The sequence below is a fragment of the Oculina patagonica genome, unplaced genomic scaffold, assembly GCF_052425735.1.
Source record: "Oculina patagonica isolate OP01 unplaced genomic scaffold, crgOcupat unplaced673, whole genome shotgun sequence".
NCBI lineage: Eukaryota > Metazoa > Cnidaria > Anthozoa > Scleractinia > Oculinidae > Oculina > Oculina patagonica.
Window position 1 is genome coordinate 1 of NW_027558551.1, and position 9,833 is coordinate 9,833.

Here is a 9,833-nt window from a genome sequence, read left to right on the forward strand (position 1 = left end):
AAAATATAATCTATATTAGTGTATTTACCAACAAACCACGAAATGCCGAGTACAGGATGGCAGGGGGCGGAAAGCAGTGGAGAGGGAAAAGAAAAAATAAGACAAGGCTAGGATTTTAAGGTGACGAACCGGAAAAAAAATCAAACCTTTTTGCAATATTGCGTAGTTTTTGCGAAGAAAAAAAACTGAAAGGTAGTGGCGAGAGCCGAAAAAAGGTACGATATAGCGGAAGATCAGGTCCCTTTCAAGGCTTAAGAGGCAATCACTCCAGCACAACATTAAGATAAATAATAATAATTTATTCACGTTATGTAATGATTCGATTTAACATAAAGTAATTGCGTGTCAACATAATCCCTAGCCAGAGTGCGCGGCCACAAGCGACCTGGACCTAATCTCCCCATACTCCCCTTGTGACTACAATCACTTCTGAGAGATTTTGTTCGTCGGAGCCAAGAAATTATTACTAAACATCATCTTAATCCCCGTATCCCAAGGACTGTTGTCACGTTAAAGCGAGCTGAAAAACTCTTGTTGCCGAGTCTTTGTTCCAAATAATAAGGACCTGGTTTCGAGTAGTTATTTTTCGTGTGTTGCTACATGACGTATGTTTATATTTGAATTTTGTATAGCGATCAAGACGAAACCGGTTTTATAAATCGCATATTTAAATTACTGTGTAGAAATCACTTTTTCTTCTTTTAATCTCCACTTGCTGGATTAAATAGTTCTTCTTTGGCGCTTAATAAAAAACAAACTTAAACATTCTACTGTTAAATGAAGACTAGTAATGGTCTTGATGTACTAACCCCACCGTTTTTAAACTACTTTAGTCTTTTCTTTTTTCTACAACGAAGATTCCGTTGTCTCTGAGCTCGCACTCCCTGAAGACGCTAAACCCTCATGTTCCCGCTTAATGAGCATCATTTCTAGCAAGACATCCTCCTCCTCCTCTTCCTCCATGATTGAGACCTTCCTGAATTTGTTCTGCAAGCTTACTATCTTTTTGTTCAATATATTGAAGTAGTTATTTGTAGTTATGATTCTGTTGTCATTTTCCTCGTCGCTAGAATCATCCACGTACCATTTTTCATCTATTTCAGGGCTTACGGTCGAGGAGATCAAGTTCACTCCTAAGATTGCCTTCAAACGCTTAAGTATAAACTCTACAAGTTCTGGGTCAGTCTCGGAATTGTCAAGTTCGGATTCTCTACTCTCAAAGGCGGCGTTTATTATGGATACAAACATGTTGAGAAGGATGAGTTCCATAAGAATACTGTAACTGAAAAACAAGGCTGGTCCAATGACACGGTCCACTTGCTGCAAATCATGAAAATAGGACGCACCAAGGAGAGCATTCAGCATTGCTTGAAATGCCGATGGAAGAGAAATGAAGGCTTGTAAATGACTTCCGAATAAGATGTGAGCCATAATTACAAAAGGGATAAACCAGAACATAAATTGAACCATGAAGAGAAGTATTTCCTTTCGCATGTTAGAAAATGTTTGATTTAAGAGTTTAATGTGGTTGTTGTACCTCAACAGGTACAAAAATTTTAACGTTGTAAGAAATACAACGAACGCTATCATGTACGTATCAATCTCGTTCCACGTAAGTAGCAGCGAAAAGCTGACGAAAACAAAGGGGTTCTCGCTGAGGTCTTTCATGGTTGCGTTGATGCTTACCATCTTGACGAAATACAAAGCAATGGAGACTAATGCGAAAAGTACCTGAAGCAGGTCTACTAAATTCCAAAATCTCTTGAAGAATGTCAGCCTCTGATGGTACAGCCGTTTGATAACTTTGTACAGTAAGAATATGATAACTAAAGCAATGATGAGCTCCGCAGCCAACGCCACGTTAGCAAGCTCGCCTACGTATCTGTAAACGCGTATGGTATCAATTCTACGGAATGTTACAGCTGCCCCGGTTGGCATGGTTTCCACCAGTAGCGAGATAACACTGAACAAGTTCACTTGCGGGTTATAAACAGTGAGCTCAACGAACACACCGCGCGTCCGTCGATCAATCCATTTGTGATGCACGAGTTCTGTGACTACCTGTTGCGCCTTAGCCCTGTAGTAACCAAGCTCTGCGACATACCCTCCCCCTGAGTACATGGTTGTCGTGCCCCACATTGGAACGCCTTTCAGCTCCGCAGCTGTGTGATACCGCCAGGGCTTGGGGCATATTTCATGTGATAAATTTACAACTGGTATGTCAGGAGGAGCCGGCACCCAGTCAGGTTGATAAAAGTTTGTGTCTTCATCCTGAAAGGTGTACGGTCCATAACAACCTCTAGATAAATGTCTTATAAATGGGATGCTGCTGCAAGAATCTGAAAATAAAATGATTTTCGGAACTGTTATATGATTACGGTGTTAAAAATAACTAATATGAGTCCGAATTGAATACTTAAGCGCTTTTAAATCTTTTCTTCGTCTAAAGGCGTCAAACATTTTGTGATATAGAAAAGTATACAGACCGATGTATAAATAGCGACAGACAGACAGTTAAACAGTAAGACGGACGGGCGGGTGGGCAGGCAGGCAGACAGACAGACAGACAGACAGATTTTCCTTATTTCGTTGTTCAATCTTCTCAGTTGCCAAAAAGAAATTGAACCATTTTGAGAAACTGAACGAAATAATTTATTTAGCATTTTGAACAGTCCATTTAAATTTGAGCTTCGTAGTTCTGAGATGATCTTTATGTTGCCCGTTAAGGAACAATTTGTTATGACACAGGTAAATATCCCGTTTTCTACGTAAACTACTGCAATTTTGAGAACACAGCTGTTGAAAGTAAGAAGCGATGGTAAAAAGTGCAGTTTTGCGTACGTGTAACACTTGACCATTTTGCTAATTGCCGTACATTCCTTTCATCGACAGTTTGGATATTTGGTGGTAGTTCGAAAAAATATTGCGAACTTGATTACTGATTTTCAAAGTCTTTGTAATCTCGTCCGTTTGGCTATATATGCATCTGACATTGCTGGGAAATTAACACAGTGATTTGGACCCGCAAAGATAGAATACATGTAAAGCCAAGTTAGGAGTTCAAGCAACACTGACAAACTTTCCGTGAGGAATGGGGCTGGACATTACTTCTGTAGTCCTCGAAACTAAACTTGATTTTTCCCAAACCCAACCCTAATCTGGAGGGCAGGCTAAACTTGGATAGGTCCACCAGTCCCTGCCGGGTTAAGCTCTAAGGAACATTGTGGCGCACACGCTTCATCACCAAGACAGGTGAGACGCCACGACAAAACCATAAGTACCAAAAATATTGACGTTTAATCCTCATACACTACTTACTATTCAAAACTCGTAGCTGTCTAAGACGCGCCATGCCAACAACAGTAGAAGTCCTGTCATTCAACAGTCCATCTTCTGAGTCCACAGCAGGCATTCCATTATACCATGGACCAACAAAAATAGTTGGAATAAAGGCATATAGAGCCCAGCCATAAATGTCGTAAAAATGCGTAGCCTGAGGAGGGAGCAGTTAACAATAGTGGTTATTGTGGTACTTTTTATAACTTACAATTGCTTATTACATATATAAACAATTCTCGAAAAAAGAAACCTTTGCTTTGTATGTTTGTAATCTCCTTCGCCAAAAATGATTTTGCAGATGAAAGTTGGAAAAATTGACATTATAAAATTACTTCACTATCGCATTAAATACATACCACCCTCTCTCCCTCTATACATGTAGGTTGCATACGCAAACTACTATTTACTTCATCGATATTTAATCTTTTTAACGAATAGTTTAATGAGGCTTATTACGAACGTCTAAGTTGAGAAAGTCAAATCTCCTACCATTAAGCTCAAAGCATGTTTACTTGATATTGCATCAGTCATTAGAAAATGTCCAATGAGAAAAACTACTTGCAACTTTCAATTTAGTTTATAGCTCAACTGAAAGCGACCCCTTTCTGTTGTCCGCACGAAGGCACTTAAGGAATGCTTCGACTACTTACCGATAACCCGAAGTTATCCTCCAAATGTTTAGTCATCTCATACGCGATTGGATCTCGGTGTCCATAAGCCACCATAAGTAAAAGAAGAAGAAACAACGAATAAAACAACACATCTGTCATGATCTCTGACGACTTTATTTCTTTCATCCTTTTCATCTTCGCCTTTTCTAACGCAGCTTTCTGCAATGGTAGAGAGTCGTCCCCTGAGACGTTGTCGTCAAACTGAACCTCGGTCGAGGGAGTACTCTCTTCATCATTGCCTGTCCTTGTTTTTCTCTGCGTTTTAAATCTTTGGTGCCTTTCTCTTTGCTGCATGGAGAACTTTAGGATGAAAGCAAGCAATGCTGAAAAAACAGCAACTTTAACTGGCTGAGAGATTGCCGCGTCTTGGATGAACGAAACAAAGAAGGAAAGAAGCCACTGCTGTGATCTTTCACTTCCCCATTGGAGAGAGTATAACAGTGTAAAGAATGCTGAAACAAACACTGACACGAAACACAAAATCCAAGCCAGGTAATACAAACAACGGTACAATAGCTTTTTCCTTTTGTCCCCGGTGTTTTTAGTGTCACCTGCCTTGAGTTCCAAAGTACTCTCAGACGTAGAGATGATGGTAGCAATCCCTTTGTCGCCGGTTTTTTTAGTGTCATCTGCCTTGAGGTTCAAAGTACTGTCAGACGTAGAGATGATGGTAGACATACTGCTTGTGATGTTTGTTTGGTATGCCATAGGAAGGTATTTTTGGCCCGACACCCTTCGTCCGAATCGTCGAGTAAAGAGCGTTGGTTCCGTCTTAGGTAGCGAAGTATTGGGTTTCTCCTCTGTTGCAGGTGTAGTCGCAGTAGACGATTTACGAAACAGCTGAGTTATGGCCAAGTTGATAGGAAATATGATCAAACTACTCTGGATTCCTATCATCAGTTGACGCATGCTGATCTTTATAGGACCGAGATAAAATACGGGAGAAGTGTCAACTCTACCGCTATCATAAAACATGGCGTTTGCGATCATGGTGCAAAACAGAATCGACAGACAGCACGAGGCACGCTGCACGCGAGAAAAATTGCTTTGCGGTGGCTTAGCTGCTACAGAAATCCACAAATGCTCGTCATAAAGACCGTCTGCGCTGTTCGACAAGAACAGGTGCTTATAATTTGCTATTTCATTGATGTTTGCAACGTATATAACTTTTTCCGTCTTCCCATCATCACTTTCAACTGCCAACCACTCTCCACACATGAAGCTCCACTTTTCGTCGCTCAATTTGTCCCGGATAACCACGTGATCGAGACTCCACGAGGGATTGTCTCCTCCATTGTCATGCCAAATATGGATATATAATAGCTGGCCTAGTGAGCTTGGAAGGTAAAGAGTAGATGTAACAACTGAGCCCCTGTTAAATTTGATTTTAGTGAGCTTGCTCAATGGAATAACACCGCTGGTCCCGTTTTCTCCAACAATGATAAAGGCGACTTTAGCCGTGGTGCCTGAATTTCTTCCTTTACTGGTCGATATGGTAATTTCATACGCATAATTGTTCCATGACTTTCCAATCATTACTACGCCTTCCTATAAAGATAAGTTAATGGAAAGTAACTTAATTTGGTTACAGTTCACTTCTTATAATGTTAAATATTGTTAATTTCTTTCGCTAAACTAGAAAAGTAGTTAATGCAAATCCTCTCTTTTACAGCCCCTCTCCTCCCAACACCCAACCCCAAGCCCCGTCCCTCTTCCAAACAATTTATGACCAGTATTATGTTTTGGATGAAGGTGACATAGAATAATTACTAAATAACTTAGTCTAAACTGCAAGCCTTTGGAGAAAAAAAAACATGAATTGTAATATATTTTAATAAATACATGGTTATAATATCTTGAAACCTTTTTAAAAATAAACATGGGATAAACTGTTCTTCTGTGACTATTTATTAAGGCATGTATGAACATGTATTTTCGTAGCAACTAAAGCATATCTAAGTAGCTGTCTTTTTTAAGGCAGTCTATTATTTCCGTTACCAGCACAACTAAATTATTATCTGGTCATTACCTGGGAATCGCGATCTCGTATGTCAGCTCTGCGTGCCCATATAACAACCAGAAGATAAAGCAAGAAAATGCTGATCATTGTAGCTAGTACAGCCATGTTATTATGGATATCATCAAAGGCTATCCATACTTTATCGAAGTCGATAGGGTTTGGCTTTACCAGCAGACCACCGCCAAACGAAGTTAAATGTTTGCAACGACAGCTCATGGTTCGTGACAGTGTACGTCGGCGGCCAGTCTAGAAATAAAATGAATTTTTCATCGTCAGATCAATAAGAACAAAGACAAAACCTGTCAAGAGTCGTAAGATCATGCGTTGCTGTATGGTCAATCAATCAAACTTTATTCAATGAGAGTGTCAATGAGGATGTGGTGCAATGCAGTGCGATGTAGTGCGGTGCGTTGCGGTGAGGGCAATTGCGGTGCAGTGCGGTGTGGTGGTGTGGTGTGCTGTAGTGAAGTGCGGTGTGCAGGGCTGTGCTGTGCTGTGCCGAGGCGTGCTGTGCTGTGCTGTGATGAGATGCAGTGTGGCCTAGTGTGGTGTGGTGTGGCAATTTACCATCAAGAAAAACTAGAGAACTGAGAACCACGAGCCAGACGATTTTTACTATGAACTTTCGTTCTCGTGGAAACAAAATATTCCATTTTTTATAAGTTGTCACAAATGGAACCTTACCCTGCATCCACCACCAGAGAACTGATTACCAGAGGGATTCCAATAGTTGCATCCCAGGCCCAACGATTCTATAGTATAGTTGCTGTGTTTGGACTTATCATAGCTCTGTTGCCCTTGAGAAAACTTTCCATTCGAAGGTTGGGTAGGAGGGGGATCTTTGTACTCAATGCATTCCAATGACCGTTTAGACCGTCCCCTCCCCCACAATCCCTCCTTTGTCGGCTTTGAGTGTCAGATTGGTTTCCAGGCGTTCCTTCGTATTTCACGCCAATGTAATATGTACCAACTTTATTCAAGTATGTACTTGGTAGGAAAATACTGAAAGGATTCTCCGTACAGTTGTCGTCTTCAAAAGGTAAATTTCCTGGAAATGCGCAGCTCGAAAAGTTTGGTAGTTTAACTTGCAGGTCGTGGTCCAAGAGTGTTGGCTTCTTCCCGTACATTACTAAAATTGTCAACTGTTCTTGCTTTTCCAATGGCTTCACATTGAACTCAATTGCTTCGTTGGTATCTTCGACTTCATAAGTGTGATACTGTATACTCTCATTGTCTGTTTGCTTGAAGAAGACGTCTGGTGCTGACACAGTTGTCAATTGCTCGAAAGGAATCTGAAGATCGATCTCCTCTGCTAGATTGGAAATGTTTATAACCTGGCGTGCTCCGTGGGCCTCTTTGATTTTGACATCTAAAATAGATGTTGTCACTAATTTGCTTGACTTGTCCCATGTGAATGGGTTTGTTGGAATGTATAGCAACTAAGATAGATAAAGAAAGATAAGGTTATTGAATTGTCCACGAAAAAAGTCTTTAGAATGATGTCTTGCTTCACACCATATTCGATGTTTGCATTTTCGAATTAAAATTTTTTTGTGATAAGCTACAGGCTTTCCGGCAAAATTTGAACTGTAAGGTCGTGTGTATACACCATTTTAATAAGTCAAGGGGCCATTTTGAATTTTTATTTTTCTGCAAATGACGTCATTAATAAAATATTCAAAATGACCCCTCGGCCTATTACAATGGTAGATACTTTATTTTAATACGTCGAGGCACAAATGAATATTTCATTAACGACGTCATTTGCGGAAAGTTATATATTCAAAATGGCGTCTCGACTTATTAAAATGGTGTATAGAATGATTGAATGTTCATGATCCATAAAAAAAAATTGTTTTTGGTTGGTTTAGTTGATCAATTTTGGACCGAAAAGGGAAGTTGGTATTAAGGGCACTTCAAAAATATAACAAAGGAGGTTGCAGTTAAGAATGTTCATCCCAATAAAGCAAGACCTATATCTTACTAAACTTGAGATTGTCATTTTAAATTGAAAAACGTACTATGTGTAAAGCCCAGTCCGGATTTTAATTAAAATATGGACACATATATGCACTCAATACGGCCAAATGTTTGTGGCTTATTCTTGGCCAGATTGCTGGTTTTCTATAATAGCACAAACTTTTAAATTTTACTACTAATTCAGAGTGGTAAGAATCAGTCAAATACACGTTTAACCTGGCTGACTACGAAAACCTTGAAAAACAAAAATCGACGTTTGATTTCGAATCAAACAACGTTTGATTCCGAATCAAACAGTCCCAAAATCCAAATCCAAATCAAATATTCCCAAAAAATCAATACTCATATACCTGAACATCCACAGCTTTATAGCCAAATAAATCCTCAATATCTGGAAACTTGACACTTGCGTTTCCTCCGACTATGGGATCTTTGACAATAGCGGCGCCTCTGGCCCTTCTGCAGGTCATTATGGCCGACTTGGTTGGAATTTCGATGTCGTTTTGCCCTGGTAATAGCTTGTTAAATACAGCCTCGGCGACCTTGTCAAAAGCTTCCATGTTTTCGTAAGCTAGACCTTTACTCTAATGACGAAAAAGTAAGAGAACAGCTCTGTTAGGTTATTTGAGCTGCACAATGTTTTGTATATATTGAGCCAGATAAGATGTTATTTAATAGATAAATTCTAGCTTTTTTAGTCTATCATTTTACTATAAATATTGTTACAATAATTTTAGATAGCATTAGACAAAGAGCCACTCAGTGGAAGCGCTCCTAATAAACCATGATGATGATGATGATGATGATGATGATGATGATGATGATGAGGATGAGGATGAGGATGATGATGATGATGATGATGATGATGATGATGAGGATGATGATGATGATGATGATGATGATGATGATGATTACTATTATAAATATCATTACTTGATACACTATAGTTACGATCGTACAAGGTGAGGCAGCAGTAAGTACGTCATTGAAACACTACCCAAGTTGACGATGAACACTTATGTGTTTGCAGATGCGTTGATATTGTAAGAAGAAATTAGAACAAGAAACGCACCTTTTCCTGATCCGCGCCGTTTGTGGCATCCTTCCGCCGGAAATCAGCATTGTATGACGCTGACATCAAGATATTAAACACAGCACTCACAAGATTTTCCGCTCCTTCCGTGATCACGGACACACCAACGTCCTCTTGAGATTTGTTAAATAGAAGTGTTATCCCGCTTGAAATCGTATCAGTGGCTATTTGCTGGAAAAAAGCATCAAGGCAAAATCAGTAAGTAGCAAAATAACTGTTGACATTCTTTGTTTGTTTAAGCTAACTGTAAAGTGAATGTTTCAAAGGAAAGGGTCGGTATCATGGTAAGGAAAGTAGCAAAACTTTGCTCGTGAGATTGAAATTCAATCAAACGTTGTACTTTTCTCTGTATGTCAAGGCTCTAGATGGTAGGTTGTATAAACGAAAGATGTCAAATAATTTTGACAACGCATCCATACACAAAGTATTAAAAAAAAAACACGCACAGTCAGTGTTGTAGGTTTGTACCTGAGCTGTAGAATTGACAAACTCTTTCGCTTCTGCTGCGGCCGCCATCATGGTTGACACTTGATTGACATCTGTCATGGTTGATATCGGAATCCGGGAGATCTTTTCAATAACTGTGAAGCGGACCTGTAGAGTAAAACAAGAGGCACTCATGCGTCCTGTACTTAACCAGTTTGAACTTACTCTCCATGAATTTGCCAAACTGAATCAGGGCGTTTTGAGAAGTATTTGCTTGCCTGCTTGTTTGTTTGTTTGTTTGTTT

General features: G+C 39.7%; 1 protein-coding gene across 1 annotated transcript; it reads right to left on the bottom strand.

Moving 5' to 3' along the window:
* Window positions 1-278: 278 nt before the first annotated feature.
* Window positions 279-9,697, bottom strand: LOC144641090 (polycystin-1-like protein 2; the record flags this gene model as incomplete). Its single annotated transcript, XM_078500138.1, is given in 10 exon segments — window positions 279-2,339; window positions 3,319-3,493; window positions 3,990-4,612; window positions 4,661-5,558; window positions 6,040-6,276; window positions 6,715-6,908; window positions 6,911-7,469; window positions 8,361-8,594; window positions 9,083-9,274; window positions 9,572-9,697. Coding segments are annotated over 10 exon segments (4,731 nt in total), but the record flags the coding sequence as incomplete, so codon positions are not given.
* Between the last annotated feature and the right edge of the window lie 136 nt (window positions 9,698-9,833).